The following is a 22737-nucleotide window of genomic DNA, read 5'->3' on the forward strand; positions in this document are numbered from 1 at the left end:
TCTTTTTAAATAAAAAAACGTACATATTGGCCAAGAGTGGATTTTTATATTTTAATTCAAATTTTAATTTTGTATTAACATGTAAAACAATGTATATAATAATTTTTTATTGAATAATTTTTTAGATTTATTAATATGTAGGAAAATACATCGATAATTAGTGTCGCGGGGCTATAATTATGTCACGCGTCGTCTGGTTGCCTCGCCAACTCGGCATTCACGAGATCCGAAATCGCATAGCCAATAGCCATAGCTCGAGAGAGAAAAAGAAGACAGCAGATCTGTCTATCTTCTTCTACCGCTCGACGCTCGAAGCTGGCTGCTGAACCGTAAAGTTGGCATCTCTGCCCATCCCCACCACTGGCTGGCAGTGGCTGGCAAAAACCGCGAGTCTGGCATCCTTGTACTGAACTCGTGCGTCGAGTGACAGCCTCTTCCGCGCGCATTCGCTCGCGTCTGCAATCTCACGCAAACACGCCTTTTTCGCGCGCTTCCGCACGCGCGATTTCCGTGGTCCGCGCTTTAAACTTTGTACATATTGTAAATACTTAATTTCATTATAGACATTGACTCTTAAAAGAACTTTTGATTTGAGATTCCTTCTCCTCCCGCGACTCCTACGACCATTCGCGCACATTTTATGGTCCTTCGGGCCGGATCTGCTTGACCGGTATTCGTGACGTGTGTGAGTGGGGATCCTGGTGAGCTTCTCGCGCTTCGAGTGACCGCCGGGTAGAAGACATGAGTCTCGAAGTAGAGGGAATTGTCCGCTCCCAAAACGAGCTGTACGGCCGCATTTCGCGCGCGTACGAAAACTTTAAGAAGTCAGGGCCGACGAAGATTACGTTGGGGTTGGCCGAAGCGCGCCTTCAAGCTCTGGAAGCGAACTGGTCGAAGTTCGAGGCGCAGCACGAACAATTGCTATTAAAATCGCCGGAAGCTCTCGATAAGCTCGACTATCGAAAGCAGGACTTGCCGACGGTAGCCGATGAAGCCTTCTTGCAGCAGAAAGGAGCGTTCTTGGACGCCATCCGGATCATAAAGGCCAAAGAGCAGAGCGCCGCTGAGACCGCCGTACCGTCCGGTCCACCGGAGTCGCCACAAGTTAAATATTTTTAATACATTTTGTAATGCGCAATTCTTAACATGTTTTTCGCATCGTATAGTATTAGTAACATCTAGATTATTTAAAGATTCGATATCTTCGTAATCTGCATCCAAAGTCTCAATTTTTAGATTTTTTCTCGCTGTATTCTCAAGTAGATCCACCAGCCATTCTCGTTTCTGGCATCCCTTGACGTACACAAGAGTCGACGTCTCGTCGCCCTTTCCAAGCACGGCCGATGTAATTAAATGTTTCGCCATGCTGTATGGCACGTTTCCATCCTCTCATCGTAGTCCATGGTGATTTGCAATCAACCAAGAAGCGCATGATTTGTCAGATTTCGTGAGGAGACTCCATGGCATGGGACATGTAAAAATGTAATGCGCCAAAACGGTCCCGTTTCTCAGAACCGCCACCTCCTTTACGACAAATTTCATCCCGACGGTGAATCCTTGCAGATCGACAAACGTTGGTACGATCATGACGAAACGACGGAGCAATCTGTATCTTATCGCGGTACATCAGTGCTTCTTATATCGCAATACCCGCTGATATTGCAATTTACATGATTTTACGCACTACGTTCGACAATGGACAGTATTCGATTACGCGATCGTGCAAGATGAGATAATAGGCGGTAGTATTTGCCGGTACATTCTCTTTGCAGTCAAATTCTATTCGCACATCCACGGTGGCGCTCTTGACAGATTCGTTTTGTCGCGAGCAATCGATGACAACAAAAGGTCCTTCCATCAGGAATGTATACAAGCTGCAAAGCGTATCACTGGAATCGTATCCGTAATAAGCTTTACGAAAACGCGCATATATATCGAAAAGGACGGCGTATCGATTTTTGCCAAAATCCAGATTCAAGTCGTTGTACGGATAAAATTCAGAGTTTAGATAAAGTTTCACGTTGGTCAAGTTACAGTCATCGAATACGCTAACATTTTGAGACATGATATTCTTGCGCCCGGTTTGCAGCGCAAAGATAACGTATCGCGGCTTCTCCAGCTGTGTCACCGTTTTGACAGCCCACGAATGCTTGGTCGTGTTCTGCAACATGGGGTACTCGTACAGATCCCACGAACGGAAACTAACACTAAGATATCGCCCGCTTTCCAAGGCCCGTAGCATGGATAGCTTATTGATCTCGTTTAATGTGACGTGAGGCATTCGCCACTGTACTTTAAACAATTCAATATCCGGCTCCGTCGCCGGATTTCCTACAATGCAATTGTTGTCGCTGCGCGCTCGTATCAAAATTAATTCGTGACGAGCGTTAACAACCACGCGTTTGTAATCCTCGCAAAAGCCCAGCAACCTCTTGAGCGGTACGCAAAAGTTGAAGTATCCTTCCGGTAAGCTCGATGAAACGTCCCATCCAGCATTCCGCATGAGTTGAGAATCATTATACGATAGCGATACATAGTTCTTGATGGTACTGGTTATTCCAATGTTTCTGTTGCGATCAATCTCCACACCGTTGAGCTCGTATTGAATCTCATCGAACATGAACGCCACGCAATTATTCGCAAGCGTTGCCTGAGACACGTCATTCCTTTTCTTTATCGTCAATCTTCCTTCAACGTAGAGAAAGCTCTCGCACGGCAACGTGTATAAATCCTGCTGTTGTATGGGTATTCTTATCTCATCGTTATGTCCAAACGTTGTGTTGGCGTACGGATTGTACGTGTGTGTCTCAATCTTGACGACGCTGTTGTCAAAGATCGGTTCACCTCCAATGTTTAAGATATTAGCCATTTCGTACGACGAAACCCAATGATTTCAGAAATTCCACGTTTGACGCAGTAAGTTTCTTCTTTGGCGATCGGATTGTCTCTTTAATTTTGTTTCTCGTCTGTTGCACCTGCTCAGCTTCGTTCAGTACGAGCATCTCACGTTATCGCTGTCGTCTTCGTACATGCAGTCTAACGGTGATCTCCTCTCCACGAAAATCAATCAATCGACCGTCCTGATCCACGACGCGAAGCGTCAAGTCCGAAATGCTCTGTACGATGATTGGAAGGTAAATGATCTGTGCCGGCGTTTCCGATATCTTATATCCTGGAGGCACACTCGGTGAAAACTCGTGTATCGTGTGCACTTACTTGTCGTTGCTGTACGCACCAGCGGTCACGTTACACTCTATGCGAATGATGTTTACGTTGATGATATTTATCGGAACATCCGATTCGTGCCATTGTCGCGACTCCAGCACGCGATTCGCTGAAAATCCCAGCAGCGATCCAATGTTGTTCGGTTTGGTGAAATTTATCCGATAAGCGCACTTGATCTCGCTCTTCATCGTATTGTTATTAGCCCGAATAATAATCAATGGGTGCGGTTCATCTTCGTTTATCGAGACATTATTGGATTGATCCCATAAAAGAGCGCGTTTCAGATACATGTCTATATCAAGCAGTTCGTACGATCCTTCGGGAATGGTAATCTCCTTGTCGTCGTCATAGTAGAATTTATTGTTCGACGAATTTACATTCGGTATCGTGTGATAGGTTTCAAAATCTGTCAGACCAAGCTCGTAATCGCCATCGCTTAAATCCACGGCGGAAAAGTAGCTTACCGCGAGGATGCTGCTCTTGCCGGTGAGCGTAAATGTCAGTGACATGTTTGAATGAATACTGAGGTTAAACAGCGTAACGCCGGTCTTTAAATTGATTGTCAACCGACTGTAGAAAACGCAGACACAGTTGTCCACAATTGCTCTGATCGTATCGCTGATATGGCGTGCGATTGTACTCTATTACATTGTTCTCTAGATACTGCGCCAATTCTCTCGGCGGTCGAAGATTGCCAAAACTGTTGAAATATATGGCACGATCTCCCCTCTTCGCGTACGCCACCCAGTGAGTACCCGGTCCCTCAGTATTATCCAAATTCCGCCGATCGGTAACGAGTCGCGCATGAAAATACCTCTAAAATATGGAATGCGCATACGTTTTGCCAATTGTTGCAGTTGTACGTTGGTAGTTACGCCCTTGGGGATTTTTAGCGTCTCTTCGACGTTTTTTTTTCTCGAGACTCCCCGTCCGCGTTTGTACGGAGCGAGATAAAGTCCGTGACCTTCCTTGGCGCGATTGTGACGTTGCATCTTTTCCAGCTGACGTCGCGCGGCTTTGTTATCGTTAACAGCCTTTGCGACTCCCGCCGCTCCGCCGACCAACGAACCGAGAACCCCTAATAACGGCAGGATCGGTAGGATACCGCCGCGTTTTGCTACCGGAAGTATTCGCTTGTTCTTCTTCTTTTTCTTCGTTTTCAAACCCATACCGAGTTTCGTTTTAGCCTTCATGGCCGCCCAGACGGCTGTAGCTGCAGCTCTCTCTCCGAGAGTCGAATCGTTCGCGGTGACACGTTTTCGCGCTCTCGCGGCGAGTATATTGTCTGCCACGTGTCGTTCTGCGAGATCGCTGATACGCGAGTAGGCTATGTCGTGCTCGCGACACGCTGCATCTAATGGATTAATACCCCGATCACCTCTGCCAATCGTGTTTCTAAATGAGTTTCCGGACCGCAAAATTGATAGCCGGGGATATGTAATTCGATCGGAAGCGCGTTTATCGCGCGATTCAACAGACCTCGACCTATCTTCGACGGCATTCGCCGCAGTTTTTTATCAACGGCGGCGGACCGTCCATGTGCGTTTGCTGACACGACAAATTATAATGTATTAAACAGCGACGGTATTGCTGAACCTCCGAATCTGCCTTGATATGTTCGGGAAGCTTATCCCACAAATAATCTATATGATTATAAAACTGCCGTAGTAGAATGACCTTTGGTATATACTTTAACTGCTCGGCGGTTAAATCGTTAATATCGCTATTATCCGACACGAGCAAAAATATTTTAAAGACTGAGCATCTCAGCTCTACGCGCCTCTATAAATAGGCCAGCTTTCTCGATACTGTTTTTCATTCGTTGTGGAGGGGAGGTAAAATGCGGTTCGTACGACAATCGCGGACGATCAAAGTGACAAACTTTGACGATAGGATACAGTTGACGAAAGAGGTACGCAAACATGGAGACATGCTACCGATTTCTATACTCGGTATCATCTGCGGTCCGTCGAATTGCGGCAAGACAAACGTCTTGATAAGCTTGCTGGAAAGTCCGCTCGGTGTACGTTTCGAGAACGTGTATGTGTACTCAAAATCGTTGCAACAGCCGAAATATCGATATTTGGAGAATATATTAACACCGATAGAAGAGATGGGCTACTTTACGTTCTCGAATAACAGCGACGTCATTCCACCGAGCGAGGCGCTCCCGAATTCTATTTTTATCTTTGATGACGTGGCGTGCGACAAGCAGGATACGATAAGAGAATACTTTGCAATGGGCCGGCACGCGAACGTTGACTCCTTCTATCTTTGTCAGACGTATGCAAAGATACCGAAGCATCTTATACGCGACAACGCGAATTTATTGATTCTGTTTAAACAGGATGGTACCAATCTGAAACACATATTCAACGATCACGTAAACACAGATATGTCATACGATGATTTCAGCAAATTGTGTCATACATGTTGGCAACAAAAGTATGGATTCGTGGTGATAGACAAGGACAGCGCGATTTCGAATGGTCGATACAGAAAAGGATTTAACGACTTTGCGATACCGAAACGTGGTTAGTTGTTGTTGACGCGCCGATTGAACAACGTTATCGCAACATGGACAGCAGCGAGGAGATTAGAGAGCGCGAAAGGATAGCAAATCAAATTGCGAAAACGAGCGATTCGATTCGCAAAAAGTATCACGCCTTGAAAACTGGTAAAATGGAGGAAGATATCGCGTTGGAGAGACACTTTAAGCCCATCATCGAGCCTCTAAGGCAGATTGCCGAAAACACCATTGGCAAAGAATCTGACGTGTCAAAGATTGAGAATGAAACGGCGTGGGAAGACGAAGAGCCAAAGTTCAAACGAAAACGGCCAAACGCCTCGTTTAATGACTCTGTAATGGCTTCAACTCCGGTTACGTTGAAACGATCGATAAATGTGCCATCTAATTTGAGCGAAATAACCAAAATTTTACAACCGCATAAATCGAAACGATCGACAGGTCCATTGAATGAACCACCGATAACCTCTGCGCCTTCCGTGCAACCCACAATGCTCGAATCACTCGCAAATGAAGATGTTTTCGAAACCACGGATGACTCACTCGTGACGTCCGTTCGACAGCAGTTGCAAACATCTGAGGGTCGAGAAACGTTGCGAGATCACTTTGGTCTATTGGGCCAAAAGTACGTCGGGGCAGTTTTGAGCGGCGATCAAGAAAGCGGTATAGACACCATGTACGGCGTTTATTTCAGCAACGATGGAATGATGCTCGGTAATAAATGTTTTGACGTGAACAACGCGGACAACATAATTATCGACGGCATACGATACGCTGGCACACGCGGTCTTTACGAGTTGATCTTTAAGAAATTTCCCAATGACGATATCTACACGGAGGACGATATGCAAACATACAAGAGCATTCTGTTGACGACGAGTGCTCATAAACGCAATTATGATGCTCACGCTTAAATAAATGGCAACAGGGGATACAAGTACACACAAATAATCGCACCGTTGATTTCGGGTAAAAAAGCTGGAAAAGGTATACCGCGTGCCATGACATTAAACGGCAACAAGATCGACCATATAATTGCATCGTCGATTTCGGGTAAAAAAGCTGGAAAAGGTATACCGCGTGCCATGACATTAAACGACAACAAGATCGACTATGTTCATTGGGATGATCCCAACGAGCTTGTAGATCGTCTCCGATTGCTCGAAGCTTCGCGCCTAGCGGGTCACACCGGTCATGATAACGAGATCCTGTCGATTATCGAGGAACTTCGCGAGGCTGGACTTATTATAAATTAAACCGCGCGTCGGCGAGTCATTCAATCAACATCGAAATGCCGATCAACAAGTTTGGTATATCGCTCGGAAGAGGCGGTGCGGTACCGTACTATCAATGGAGCGGATTAATCAGAAATTACGTGCGCGATAACGCTCTTTGCATGGTCGCCACCGACTTTGACGCGAAATCGCGCAAGATTCGACGGATAGCGCCGCCTGTAGATGATGGCGATGCCGCCAATAAACGTTACGTGCAGCAGAGCGTGCAAATTTTGAAAGATCGACAGGATGAAATTGAGAGAAAGATGGTCGCATTCCAGAATAACGTGCAAATTATCCTAAACAAACTTCAAAAGATGATTCAAGATGTAATTGCGAATCATCGCGAATAGATAAGAACGTACATCTGATCTCTGCGTCAGTTGCGCGTCATCGTCATGTAAGAAGCAATCAACTGAGAACGGAGGCTGGTGGAAGAACTACATGCTCCTGCGAGAAGAAATTTTTCGCGAAGACGCGTCATAGTGCGCGGATACGATGACCTGTGGCTGGCGGATGTGGTCGAGATGCGTCCATACACGCGATTTAACAGAGGCTACCACTACATACTCACCGTTATCGACGTGCCGAGCAAGCACGCATGGGCCGTACCGCTCAAGGCCAAGAGCGGAACCGAGGTTACTACGGCGATTACAAAAATAATTCGAGACGGCGGAAGATGTCCGAAAAATCTGCAGACTGACAAGGGGAAAGAATTTTACAACGCCAACGTACAGAAACTCTTAAAGAAACATAATATCAATCACTATTCGACCTATTCCGTAATGAAGGCATCGGTCGTCGAACGATTCAATCGCACGCTCAAGAACGACATGTGGAAAATGTTTACGCGCAATGGAAATTACAAAAGGATCGACTCGCTGCCGGGTCTCGTATCGGATTACAACGCGCGAAAGCATCGAACTATCGGCATGCGACCCATCGATGTTACCCCCGCGATCGCCGACAAGCTCCTAACAACGATGTACAGCCACGTAAAGATCGCTGCTCCCGCGCGATTCAAAGTGGGCGACTCGGTACGCGTGAGTAAATTCAAGACAATCTTCGAGAAAGGATACACGCCAAATTGGACCACGGAGGTGTTTAGAATCGTCAAAGTGCAGAAAACTAATCCCGTGACGTATCTATTGGAAGATTCCTGCGGAAAACCCGTCGCCGGCGGCTTCTACGAATACGAGTTACATCGCGTTGCTAATCCCGACGTGTATCTCGTTGAAAAAGTTTTGCGCAAAAGGGGGGATGAGGTTTATGTAAAGTGGTTAGGATTTGATAATTCACACAATTCATGGATACACAAGAATAATGTATTGTAAAAATTTATTACAATATAAAAACATATTATACATACAAATGAGTCATTTATTTTCATACATATCTAAATGTATTTACAATTGTATTTTACAATAGTATTTTATAATTCCCCCATGGCAGCGTCTCGGTAGAACCGGGTATAATGTATCGTTTATCATCGTACGGACTTAGAGCTATTTTCGTTTCGGACACGGTGTATACCTCGTGCTGTTTGGATCTTATGCAGGCTTGCTCTCGCGTCATTTCAATTTCGTCGCGCAGACACCGCGTGTAATCGTCGAACGTTATCGACCTGGCTACGACGTTACTCTTAACACCTTTAGCTTTTTTCGTATCTTTCTTACCGTCTACTCGCAAGGCGTACATCTTTGCTCTAAGCCCGACGAATTCGGTCATTATCGCACCGTTGTTTTCATCTTTCATTAAGCCCGGAACTTTTTTATTGGCGAGTGGAATACCGTACGCATTATCGACCGCGTAATCGCTAGTGTCAAATCTAATAATGTGGCGCTTCATGGTGTCATACACATCGTCGCACTCGATGTGATAAATGAGACTGTCCGTATCGGTGTACGTGACTTTACACTTGTCGCGATACAACGGTAACATGTACTCGTGATGAAATTCGTACAAACATGTCTTGGATATATCGAGGATGCACATACCCACGTAGATTGGTTTGTCGAACTTCACCTCGAGTTTTCGCATTTCTATTGCTACTAGATTCTCCGAAAAGACGCTTCGGCTATGAAAATTTGGTTCCGCGATCAATGCCTCCGCGCCGTATCTACCCTCCCAATGAGTCACGAGTCGCACGTCAACGTGATTGCGCACATTTTCCATGGTTTTGCCAAACACAGCATTGTTCATCAATTTGTATAAATTTTTCTCGAAATCATTTTTGGCCAATGTTCTAAATTTCGTATTTAGTTCTATATAATCGCGAAGCCATGGAGATTGCGCGAATTTCAATATGCGGTGAATCTTTGATATACGGAGACCGTGACGAGTGCACTGCTGCAGGTTGCGATAATGTATGACATAACGTTTCTTATTGTATAATGTTGCGAGGAGCTTGTCCTGCCGCTTACCGGGTAGTTTAACGCGCGTCGGACAAAACGGTAGGTCAGTGTGCGCGTCGTGAAGATGTTGCGGATATTCCAAGTCGACTTCGAGAATGTAGCCTATCGTGGAATCCATCGCAACATCCATAACATTAAAATCGGTTACGTCGTCGACCCATTGAAAATTTGCGTAAGGCAATGGTTGACACATTGCCCAGCCGTATAAGTTGTTTACGTCGAAATACATCAGATATGAAGACGGTTTCGATGGATCGTACGACTGCATGTACTTGTTGTTGGCCAGCGCGTATCTGTTCGAACATTGACTCAAACCGCCGCGTATACCGCGTTTGATAAACATGACCATGTCAATGTCGGTGAGCAATTCGAAATTGATACGTGTATGCTTCAACATAGCGTCCCACGTAAAATCCGGTAGAGTATAATAATATGCCGGATCGAGTCCATAACTCGCGACGCAGCTATCGCGAAAATTTTCAAAGATATCGGCCAACAGCAAGACATCGGTTTTGAGATATAAATCGCTGTAGTCACCGAGCGTTCGAATGGAGAACCGCTGCCAGACGTTGACGGCGTGCGCGTAATCGCTCTCGGATACGGTGTCACCTGTCAATGAACTATAAAACGAGTCGCGCGGTGGTAAACACGAGTCCTCCAACTTTTCGACGCAGTCAATGTACTCATACGGAAATACGCCTTTTCGTGTCAGCAAATCAAAATTTTCTGCGGATATTTTACAAAATTCGCGTTGCAATATTCGCAGTTTATCCTTGCTGAGATAAGATGCCAATTTGTCGAGACTAGCGGTGAGAAACTTGTACGAATCGATAAATCGCAATTTGACGCAAGTTTTCTTATCTTTATCTTCGGTACTTTTAACGTTTTTTCGTAAATGAAATGTATTTCTCTTTTGTGATTGGGAGTAAGTCTACATGTCCTTCGTACGCTGTTGCTATTTCCGTTATAATAAAATGCGCGTCGTAGCCAGATAAATTATGAAAAACTATGGGAATGCAATGCGAATCTTTGTAGTTCAGATTACAGTTTGAGTGCGCGGGACCTCTGTACTGACCGGTCAGATGACAATGATCGCGTACTCGCACGTCATCTGGCTCGAACGGTTTTTCGCACACGTGACAGTGCGTTGCGCTGTTAAATTTTCCCACTCGTCTCGCGTAAAATCCGTCATGGGTATATTAGTGGACAAGATTGTCTTTACATCGTGAGCTAAACGTTTTAGCTCCTCGGCGAACCACGCGACGCAATCCTTATCGCGACGAAACCGATACATTGATAGCGAGTCGTCATACGAGCAACGCACGTAGTACCCTATGCTAAACACGCGATGATGTTGATATGTGTACTTGGACGATTCCGGATCCGCTTCCATCTTCTCCAGGGTACATTACAGGTCGGCGTATACGATAAACGGAACTCGTCCCTTCCTGTTGTGATTCTTGAAAGCCAACCACTTGTCGTTATCGCTCGGTAACTTGATCGCGCAATCGTTCATCTCCTGACAGTCGACGGTGTGGGCTTCCAATTTCTCGCTGGAGCTGAAGTAGTGCAAACATCTGTAAATAAAGAAATTTTTTTTATATCTTTTACGTAAAAATTATTTTTATTATTTATTAGGATGTATACTCACCGATCGCAAAAGTATTTTTTGTTCTTTTTCTTGCTCAATTGCGAGCTCACGAGGCGGGACAGGTTCTTGATCCATGCAAAATGTCCAACATTGTCGTCCTGCATGTACAGCAGATTTACATGTCTGTTCATCTTTCGACCAGTAACCCGTATTGGCAAGATAGCAAGTTCCTTGTTTTTTTTCTCGATGTCGTACACGTTGATGGAGATGTCGTTGTGATCTTCAAAATTTTTAATTTGATCCAACGTCATTGGAAATTTAATGTTTGTAAGATTTAGCACCGACGTGTAATGAGGATACGACGATTGCAGATCAGCATTTCTTTGGGCTGGATGCAGAGCAGCCGTCACTGACCATGCGAAACATGCATTGCCCATTGATCGCACGTTTATCACCGCTCTCTTCAACTTAATTTCTCGCGATATTTCCACAAAACACCCCGAGTGCAATGGATTATATTTGATTACGTTAACAGTCAAATTAAGTATACGCGACAACGCCCATCCGCTATCACGTTCCTGGAATTCCTCCAGCGATGTTAGGGTAGGCTCGATGACGTGTCGCTTGTACCACTCACACAGATCGGACTCACGGAAGAGTTCATAGTTTCTCGTAGCGATACTTTTATTCGCGCGTTTGTCGCCCGCAACAAATTCACTATTAAACATTGTGTTTATTTTTACATTGTCATGTCGTTGCATGACGTTCCGCACACGATCGAGTACAATGTCTCTCGCATCTTTGAGAAATTGATGAGGGTCGATGTGTTTGGAATTTATTACCGCACCGGTCAGTATACGACTTTCAAAGGCCGTATCTATCTCGCGCCATCTGAGTCCTGTCTCACTCGCACTGTATCCTGCACCCACATGCACAAAACGTTGACGTACCGAGTCTTTCAGACCTTCGCGTCGTGCGATGCAGGCGACCAACGACTGTTTAAGACCGATCGATAATCGTGGCCGTTTAATTCGGCTTTGTTCTTCCAACGATTCGATAAACTCGTCGCATCGTTGCTCCCACGCGGCAAAGTCTTCCCTCGAATTTAAAAGGGTGGATTGGTCCAACAACTCTTGCTCCATGTTATTACACGATCCTCTTTCTGACACACTTTGTTGTACTCGCGACTTCCAGTCCTCGACTACTGAGCGTATCCCCCAGATTTGTCAATTTATATTCTACTAATGATGCATCGTTTGCTTTTTTATCATATCTAATTTCATCTCAGCATCCGTACATTTGCGCCTTCCGAAAAAATGCGAAATTTGCAGTTTTACACGTGTGTGATGAAATCATTGCGAGACACGTATGTTCTTGAAAACGATATCGCACTATTGACTTTCGGTGATTTGATCTATATCAATGCAGCAGCCGTACATCGGCGCTATTTGCAAAATTTGCAGTTTTGCACGTGTCCGATGAAATCATCGCGAGACATGTATGTTCTTGAAAACAATAATGCTCCATTGACTTATGCGAAATTGCAAAATTTGCAGTTTTGCACGTGTTCGATAAAATCATTGCGAGACACGTCGCGACATGTTCTTGAAAACAATAACGCTCCATTGACTTATGCGAAATTGCAAAATTTGCAGTTTTGCACGTGTTCGATGAAATCATCGCGAGACACGTATGCTCTTGAAAAAAATCATATTTGATGCCCGATGAGGTAATCTCATCACGAATGTTCTTGACAAAGATATCACATTTAACATATATGTGGTGGTGGTCACCATGCAGCAGCCATACAATGTCGCTATTTGCAAGATTTGCAGTTTTTGTATGTATAAATGGTCTGCGAGGATTCTAGAGCGCAGTCAAGAGTTTGATACGGTTCGAGTACGTCGCAAACAGCCTCCAGTTATGATGAACACTCACGGTGCGAACTACTACGTTCCGATTCAGGATGAAACGTGCGAGAAACAGCACAATGAGTAAGTACCGCTAATTTTCGTATATACTTGTGCAAAAAAAATCTTTTATAAACATAATTGTATTTTTTTCAATTTTGATAAACTTCGTTATACGCCTCGTATTTTCGGAAGGAGATTTGCCTTGACATCGGCAGCATATAAATTTTTGGATGTTGGAATCAACGCGGGACCTATGTCCTCTGTGGATATACTTATTGGTGATAATCGAGGCAATCGGATAATTCTGCCTCATGCAACGTGGGTGACATTCATCGAAAAACGTGCAGATATTCAGCGACTCGTGCAGTCACCGGCGCCATCATCGCTAGCGTTTCGAGATCTGGAGCTCGTTAAAATACGTGACGCAGATATTGTAAAATTGACGTCGTGCAACACCAGCTTGTACATGAAACCGTCAACCGTACTCTTCCTGTTTGAACTAGAACATTGCGTCGAAAATGTGTATTTTCAATTATGCCAAAATGTTCATGGCGTAAGTGACAAATTTAAACAATTTGTAACCATTTTACGCCAAAATTGTATCACCGATAAATGTAATGCAATTAGAATCTTGCATGAAGTTTATGATAAAAATTCAATTATTGATTGCGAACTGTTGGCGTATGCTGCAGATAATATTATACACGATGTATTACATGAGAAATAAATGTATATTAAAAATGCATATCACTGTATCTAAAATTATCTTTCCTTCTGTCTACCGTTCCCTTGTCCACCGTCAGCGGTTTAGAATTACAGAGCGGTAACTCACGATAAGAATGCGCGTGTTGCACACGTCGCGCGATCCTTAAACGTTTTCTCTCATCTGTCTCATATAAATTATTAAATATTCTTCCTCTTATTTCCAATAAATAAATCACTTAAAATAATATAAAAATGATCTAACTATAATGGGTGACGGGAGCGAGAAGACGCGCGCGAACGGGGGAGAAAGAACGGGGGCCGGGAGCGCGAGAGACCGCGCGCGAGGGAGAGAGAGATAACGCGACCGTGAAGACGCGCGCGAACGGGGGACGGGGGCGCGAGAGAACATCTACAAAGGGGAGATAACGCGAGCGGGAGCGTGCCGTGTGACGTCACGCGGACCGACGCGGCCGTTGCATGCGGACCCCGCGGTGCCCGAAAACGCGAACGCGGTCACCTCTCCCCGCGGCGCGCCGAAAACGCGAACGCGAGTCCCCTCACCCCGCGGCGCCGGAAAACGAGGTCACCCCTCCCCCGCGATGCCGGAAAATACGGTACCCCCCTCCCCCTCCTCGCGGCGCCCGAAAACGCGGTTCCCCCCTCCTTTTCCTCGCGACGCCCGAAAACGCGGTACCCCCCCTCCCGCGGTGCCCCCGGTACCCCCCCGGTACTCCCCCCGCGGTACCCCCCCCCCCCCGCGGTACCCCCCGCGGTACCCCCCCTCCCCGCGGTACCCCTCGCCATTCACCCCCCTCGCCTACATTTCATTTAGAACCCGCCTAGCTTACCTACTTCCATTATCTGAAGTCCTGTCTAAAAGGTGAGGCTGAACTTCTTATTCGCAATGTGCCTACGACGGGCGACAATTACAAGCGCGCGTGGAAAACTCTGAGCGCGTATTACGAGAATAAGCGATTGCTAGTGCGCGCATATCTCGCTAACTTCATCGTCTTGCCGAAGATGAAGGGCGAGTCGGCCGTCGAGTTGCGAAAAATCTTCCATGGCATAAAAGCCACGGTCAGCTCGTTAGACAGCATCGGTCGGGCTATTGGCCGCAGCGAGGATCTATTCGTCTACCTCGCCGTCGAACTCCTAGATCCGCGATCGCGTCGCGAGTGGGAGAATTCCATAAGTGCCGCGAGCGAGCCTCCGTTGTATGAATTGCTCGAACAATTCCTCGGTCGCCGGTTACATACGTTAGAGTCGATGCTCCCCGTGAAAGCCGATGGTACCGCGAACAAGTCGAGCGACGGAACGGAGAAATCGACGCGGAGTCATCTAACCCGAAAGCAAGAGAACAAGAATGAAGCCAAGCGTGGCCGCTGTTCTCTCTGCCAGAAAGAGCACATACTTATGTTCTGCGACGACTACAAGAAGAAGACGGCCGTCGAGCGGGAGCAATACGTCGACGATAACGGGTTGTGCGTGAATTGCCTCGGGAAGCACAAATTAAATGACTGTGCCGTGAAGAAAAACTGTTACGCGTGTGGGGCGCGCCATCATTCGTCTCTCCACGACGCGTGCCGTGAGCTCGAAGCCGCGAAGACGTCGCACGTAGCGAATGATTCGCCCGTCAAAGCGGTGGCGGTGCTTCTTGCTACCGTTCGCGTCCGCGTAGCCGATCGCCACGGTAGCTGGCACACCGCGCGAGCCCTGATAGACCAAGGCTCGGAATCGTCGATGATTTCGGAGCGACTCGCGCAACAGTTGAGACTGCCTCGCTTTCCGGTCGCGGTTAATGTCTTCGGAGTCGGCGGGCAGAAGTCGGGCATAGCCCGAGGTCGAGTTGCGATAACTTTATCCTCGCGGAACGAAGGACGTGCGTTTACGATATCCGCTCTAGTGCTCCCGTGGCTCACAGTGTATACCGGTGGCATTGAAGCCGGCGCGGCTACTTGGCCGCACCTTCGCGGGTTGGAATTATCGGATCCAGAATTCTGTTCGTCAGATCCGATCGATGTGCTGCTCGGCGCCGACATTTACGCGTCGATACTCAGTAAGGGACTCCGGAAGGGAGGGCCGCGCGAAACGGTCGCACAGAACACGGCGTTGGGATGGATCTTCTCGGGAGTGATCGGCGATTCCGTTTCCGGGCACGTCGCGTACACTCACCAATGCCGGCTCGAGGAGGATCTAGTGAGCATGGTGCGCCGGTTTTGAGAGCAGGAGGAAGTTCCGTCAAGCGCGGTGACTCTCTCGAAAGAGGAAGCAGAGTGCGAGGAACATTTCGTCCGGACGCATTCGCGCCGGCCCGATGGACGCTACGTCGTGCGCCTTCCCCTCGTCTCGCCGCTACTGGATCTTTCCGGAACGCGCCGCGTGGCCAAGCGAGTGCTGCGAAGTATGGAGGGCCGGTTCGCGCGGGATGCCAACCTCCATGCCGCGTACGTGGAATTCATGAAGCAGTATGCCGAGCTAGGGCATATGGTGCCAATCCACGGCGACGACTTGACTGGCACTCGCGTGTGTTACTTGCCGCATCACGGCGTCCTACGGTAGGCGAGCTCTACGACCAAGTTGAGAGTAGTCTTTAACGGCTCAGCTACCGTCCCGTCCGGGGATTCATTGAATCAGCATCTGATGGTCGGGCCCAACCTGCTGCCGGCGCTAACGGACGTCCTTCTGCGATGGCGCCGCCACCGATTCGTCTTCGCCACTGACATCGAAAAGATGTATCGGCAGATTGGCGTACATCAGGAGGACGTGGACCTGCTGAGAATTCTCTGGCGGTTTGATCCCAGAGAGCCGATACTGGAGTATTGGCTCACTACCGTTACGGCTTGGCCTGTTCTCCACATCAGGCAATACGTACGAGGCTCCAGCTCGCCGAGGATGAGAGGCATCGATTTCCGGAGGGAGCAAGCGCTCTGGAGGAAGACAGCTACATGATCTCCGGGGCTAAAACTCTAGCTGCCGCTTTAGAGAAGCGGAGACAGCTGGAGCGGATCTGCACGGCGGGCGGCTTCCCGCTGAAAAAGTGGTCAGCCAATGACGAGGCTCTCCTGGAAGACGTGCCGGTGGAGGATCGACTACTGAAGGAGCCCCGAAGCTGGCAACCGGGTGAAAGCCATCTGACCTTGGGCCTGCGGTGGCATCCGCACGACGATCAATTCTCGTATACGACCCAGTTGATTCGGACGGAAACGTTCACCAAACGAACGGTCCTATCTACTATCTCTGTCGCTGACAGCAAGACTGTTCGATCCGCTAGGGTGGCTCGCCCCGGCCACGGTGCGCGCGAAGATTCTCTTCCAGTCCACGTGGTTTTTGGGGATTGATTGGGACGAGCCGCTCCCTGAAAAAGATGTGCAAAACTGGAGAGCATTCCAAGTTGATCTGCCTTCCCTGGAAGCCATCCGCGTTCCGCGCTGGCTGACGAGCGGGGACGAGAGCTGCCAGCTGGAGCTCCATGGCTTTGCCGACGCCTCGGAGCGAGCCTATGCCGCCGTCGTCTATTTACTAGTCGAGAGGAGAGACGGAGAAGTAGAGGTGAGGTTACTCGAGGCAAAAACGAAAGTGGCCCCGCTGAAACAAGTGACTTTGCCTCGTTTGGAGCTGAGTGCCGCCGCTCTGCTTGTGAAACTCGCGGAACACGCTCAGCGAGTTCTCGAGGCGAAGGACGTCCCTTTGCATCTGTGGTCGGACGACGAGGTGGTTCTGGGTTGGATCCGCGGACATCCATAATCGTGGAAAACTTACGTGGCCAATCGAGTGAGCGAAATCCAGACGACGCTGCCTGACGCAATCTGGCACCACGTTCCCGGGCGAGAAAACCCCGCCGATTGCGCATCGCGCGGCATATCTCCGGCAGAGCTGGTGAACCACCCTCTCTGGTGGCAAGGCCCATCATGACTTAAAACAGAATCCAGCCCGTGGACCGCCATCCAAGAGACCGAGTTTCCTGCTAACCTGCCGGATCAGCGGACTACTGTGCACGCTACAGCCACTTCCACGGAGAAGATCGACGAGCCCCCGGAGTTGACGGGATGTTCCTCTCTGAAACGACTGTTGCGGCGGACTGCCTGGTGTCGGCGCTGGCTGCGGCGATTGCCACGGCGGAGGATTGCCGCCGACGCTTAATCCAATCTCCAGGTTCCGTCCGTGCTCCAGTCTGTCGAGCTCGACGAGGCTCGACGTTGCTGGATCCGAGTGGTGCAGGAAGTGGCATTCAGCGAAGTGCTGAGAGTCATCGCGTCGGGCGGGGAGCTTCCAGCACGTTGGAGCATCGCCAAATTAAATCCGCTTCGGGACGAGCACGGTATCCTGCGAGTGGGTGGGCGACTCCGGCACGCTCTTTTGGCTTCCGACGCGAAGCACCCTGTGATCCTGCCGAGTGAGTCCCATTTCACGCGGCTCGTCATCGAAGCTCACCATCGACGGACGATGCACGGGGGCGTGCAACTGACGCTGAGTTCCATCCGGCAGGAGTTCTGGATATCTCAAGGTCGTTCCCTTGTAAAGATTTGCATCCACCGTTGCTTAATCTGTCTGCGATGGCGGGCGGCCTCACCGCAGCCGCTCATGGGGGACCTGCCGCCGCCCAGGGTGACACCATCTCGCCCGTTTCTAAACACATGCATTGACTATGCCGGTCCAGTGTGGCTGCGGACGTCCAAAGGCCGAGGCCATCACGCCGCTAAGGCTTTTATTACTGTTTTCATTTGTTTGAGTTCCAGAGCCGTTCATTTAGATGTAGCGTCGGACTACTCCGCTGACGCTTTCCTGGCCGCCCTACGCCGATTCGTCGCCCGCCGAGGCCTATGCCGCGCGCTTTATAGCGATTGCGGGACGAATTTCGTCGGAGCTGACGCTCAGCTGAGAGCCCTTTTCTCCGCTAGCGACCAGGAAGGCCGACGCATCGCAGCGCGCCTTGCCGAGGAGAGAATACAGTGACATTTCAACCCCCCGGCGGCGCCTAACTTCGGAGGAATCTGGGAAGCAGCCGTTAAGTCGATGAAGTTCCACTTGAGGCGGGTACTAGGCGAAGCGAAACTGACGTACGAGGAGATGGCCACAGTCCTCGCACAAGTCGAAGCGTGCTTAAACTCACGTCCGCTCCAAGCCTTATCAGAGGACCCGGAGGACTTCACCGCGCTGACGCCGGGCCACTTCCTCATCGGCTCGGCTCTCAACGCCGTACCCGAACCGTCCCTAACCGAGGAGTCAACGAGCCGTCTCTCCCGGTGGCAGCTGCTGCAAAGAATTCGGGATCAATTCTGGGACCGGTGGTCCAAGGAATATCTCCACACGCTAGCGCACCGACCTAAATGGTTTAAAGCTAGCGGAGAGATTCAAGTCGGCCGATTGTGCCTCCTGCGGAGCGAAACGACCCCACCAACGAAATGGCCTTTAGCGAGAATCGAAGAGCTGCATCCCGGGGGAAACGGCCACGTTCGCGTGGTTTCCGTCCGCACGGCTGCCTCGCGCTTTACCCGGCCCGTGAGTAAGCTCGTCTTTCTCCCCGTGAGCGCAACGCCCGAGGACGACGCCCAATAAGTACTCTCTTCCTCTGTATATTCTAATTAATAATCGCCTATTTTTTCAAATTTCCTCAGAATTTTTTATTTCATCGATCAATTGTGAGCTCGCCAATTACGAGAAGCGAGCACATGCGGCGGAACGTCAATCTCACCGTCGCGTTAGAGAAAGGCTCGCGAAAATAAATAAAGCTTCATTTGAAATTCGAGCATATAATGTACGTCTCGACACTTATATTCTCTCGTCCGCGTTGCTAGACGTACTTGCGTTCCAGCGCGATATTTACTCCGTGAAAAGGAATCCCGAGCGACCGTGCGTTCTATCGCGATCGGCAAAGCGCGCGTTATGCGCATTTACGCTCGCGGCGCGCGACATTACCACCGTACATTCATTCGTCGGTTGCACCATACGAGGCGGGCGGAATGTTCGCGATTGAACAAAACTGGCGAATCAATACAGCGAAATTCCTAATCTTTTCAGTCTAATTCTGCCCTCCGGTTTAAAGTCGGCTAAATTCCATGGCAAGAATACATTCGTTCGCCGAAATATCCGCATATTCCTTAGTAAACTAGAAGGGCAGAATAACAGCTCAGTTTTTGCTTACACCGACTCGCTCCTTTGTCTCGGGGACTCGGTGCGCGAGGCATACGCCAGGGACAAAGCGAGCGAGCAATGTTTCCAAACAGCTGATCGGTGGCCGAACTCGAGAGAAACATGACATTCGTTAAATACGAAACGTCGGAGTGTCGGCCGCTGATTGGCTCAGCAGAATCTTCGTCTCGTTACCGGGGGTCCGGAGGATTCGCGATAATTCTAAAGTCGAGGGGATAAAGCCCCGGGCTTCCGAGCGCGAGCTCTCTCGACAACTGTACGCGGAGTGAAACGGTCGAAATTCCCGATTCCGTTTATTCGAGTGTTCTCTCGCTGCTTGCGATACTGAACTCGTGCGTCGAGTGACAGCCTCTTCCGCGCGCATTCGCTCGCGTCTGCAATCTCACGCAAACACGCCTTTCTCGCGCGCTTCCGCACGCGCGATTTCCGTGGTCCGCGCTATAAACTTTGTACATATTGGTAATACTTAATTTCATTATAGACATTGACTCTTAAAAGAACTTTTGATTTGAGATTCCTTCTCCTCCCGCGACTCCTACGACCATTCGCGCACAATTAAAGTAAATAGATTACATTACGTAAAAGTATATATTCACCTATACACATATTTTAACATGTTTCTGTTGCTTTTAATATGGAAAAATTCATATGCGAAAAATCATTTGCTCTAATGATCTAATGAAAAAATATGATCAGTATCCAATTTCTTCATTTAGTTAATTATAATTTTAATTTAATATTCTTGTTTTTATTCCAAATGTTAACCCGTTGACTGTGTATGACGGCTATAGCCGCAACGTAGAAAAAACAAAGTAAAACTTTCTGAATTTGCTTGAAACTTGTTATTCGGGGGTTTCTGGGGTCGCTGATTACGAATCCGAAGTCAGATGTACAAAATTCAAAATGGCGGATCCAATATGGCGGATCAAAATTATAAAAAAAGATCTGATTTTCATGAAATTTGGTACCTTTATGTTTTTTGGGTCTCTAAATCCGAATATAAAGTCAGATTTTCAAAATTCAAAATGGCGGATCCAATATGGCGGATCAAAATTATAAAAAAAGGTCTGATTTTCATGAAATTTGGTACCCTTATGTTTTTTGGGTCTCTAAATCCGAATATGAAGTCAGATTTTCAAAATTCAAAATGGCGGATCCAATATGGCGGATTAAAATTACAAAGAAATGTCTGATTTTCATGAAATTTGGTACCTTTATGTTTCTTTGGTCTCTGAATCCGAATATGACATCAAAATTAAAAAATGGCGGATCCAAAATGGTAAAATTTCTTTCTTATTAACCATTTTGAATATATTAATTTTAATCTTAAATTTAGATTCGAAGATCTAAATAACTTCAAAATAATAATAATAAAATTCCGTCTATTTTTTGTAATTTTGATCCGCCATATTGGACCCGCCATTTTTAAATTTTGATGTCATATTCGGATTTAAAGACCCAAAAAACATAAGGGTACCAAATTTCATGAAAATCAGACCATTTTTTGTAATTTTGATCCGCCATATTGGATCCGCCATTTTGAATTTTGAAAATCTGACATCATATTCGGATTCAAAGACCCAAAAAACATAAGGGTACCAAATTTCATGAAAATCAGACCATTTTTTGTAATTTTGATCCGCCATATTGGACCCGCCATTTTGAATTTTGTAAATCTGACATCATATTCGGATTCAGAGACCCAAAAAACATAAGGGTATCAAGTTTCATAATAATCCGATGAACTTTTTTTTCAACACACTTTTGGCCCAAATAGTAAAATTCTCTTACACAGCCAATGGGTTAATAAAGAATTAATATAAAGTAGTAAATATTAAATAAATATTAAATAAATTTTAAATAAATATTAAATATTACATAAATATAATAAATATAATGTTAAGTAAATATTAAATATTAAATACGTGTGAATAATGATGAAAGTGTGAACAAGATTAGACGCTCCCGCCGCCGATATCGCGCTTCCGCTCGACGCTCCCGACTCCGCTCATTGCCGGTTTCGCGCGCTCGGCGTTATCGTTACCGTTCTTCTTCGAGTTCGACGCTCTCGTTCGCTTACGTATCACGCTCGTCGCTATCGCTCGCGGTCGTCTCGCGCGCTCGACGCTATCGCTCTCGCCCGTCTCGCGCTCGGCGTTATAGAGTACGATTATATATACAGTGTAGGTATGCGAATAATGAATAACTTTGTTCGTTGATTTTGCATCAGTTTTTTTTTATTATTGATTAAAATATAGATAGATAGATTTTTTGTTATTGATTAAAATATATATACATATATAGATAGATGGATGGATACACATTTATATTTGATCCGTGGAGTCGATGCTGAAGAGACACTCGTTCCACCAGTCGCGCAACTTTATCACGTTCTCCATCGCGCAGCACCGTTGATGGCGTCCGCAGCGAAACGCGCGATCGGCGCGAAGAAACTCCAGCCGATCGATGTCGTCGTACTCGGCGTCGATGGTCTCGATCGTCGCGTCGACGTCGCCGAGAATCTCCTCCAGCCACCTCTTCTTTTCTCGAGGCCTTTCACGTATATTCGCGCGCCGGGCGTCTCTTCTCTCTCCCACGTTTCTTCCAGATTGTCGCACACCGCGCGTCGAATAATCGACCTGGCTAGGCGATAGTCCACGTCCCCGTCTTTCCAACGGAGGCCGTGATGGTTCGTCATCAGCCAGCTGGCCCTTGCTTTTTCGGCGCTCGTGAAGAGGTCCCACTTCATCGGCACGCAAAACACGTGATGCGCGAGTTCGCGCGTCTCGCTTCGGAGCACGGCCATCTCCTTCGCGACGAATCTGTCGCTCACCACGAATCCCTGCAGGTCGACGAAGATCGTCGTCGTCGTTGCCACTGCGGCCATTGAGTCGGTGCGCGTTAAAAAAATATGGAATAACGTCCGTTTAAGGATGTG

The 22737-nt window shown here is 47.6% G+C and overlaps 3 protein-coding genes across 3 annotated transcripts; all 3 read left to right on the forward strand.

Moving 5' to 3' along the window:
* Nucleotides 1-14669: 14669 nt before the first annotated feature.
* Nucleotides 14670-15869, forward strand: LOC139780703 (uncharacterized). Its single transcript, XM_071719434.1, has one exon. The coding sequence runs from the start codon at nt 14670-14672 to the stop codon at nt 15867-15869; it is 1200 nt and encodes a 399-aa protein (XP_071575535.1).
* A 725-nt stretch (nt 15870-16594) lies between these two features.
* Nucleotides 16595-17393, forward strand: LOC139780704 (uncharacterized). Its single transcript, XM_071719435.1, has 2 exons — nt 16595-16769; nt 16921-17393. The coding sequence occupies exons 1-2, from the start codon at nt 16595-16597 to the stop codon at nt 17391-17393; spliced, it is 648 nt and encodes a 215-aa protein (XP_071575536.1).
* A 1269-nt stretch (nt 17394-18662) lies between these two features.
* LOC139780705 (uncharacterized) lies at nt 18663-19205 on the forward strand. The gene has a single exon (XM_071719436.1). The coding sequence runs from the start codon at nt 18663-18665 to the stop codon at nt 19203-19205; it is 543 nt and encodes a 180-aa protein (XP_071575537.1).
* The last annotated feature ends 3532 nt before the right edge of the window (nt 19206-22737 follow it).

Source organism: Temnothorax nylanderi, unplaced genomic scaffold (assembly GCF_030848795.1).
Source record: "Temnothorax nylanderi isolate EJ_2023f unplaced genomic scaffold, tnyl_v1.0 TNYL_tig0293_pilon, whole genome shotgun sequence".
NCBI classification, from domain to species: domain Eukaryota; kingdom Metazoa; phylum Arthropoda; class Insecta; order Hymenoptera; family Formicidae; genus Temnothorax; species Temnothorax nylanderi.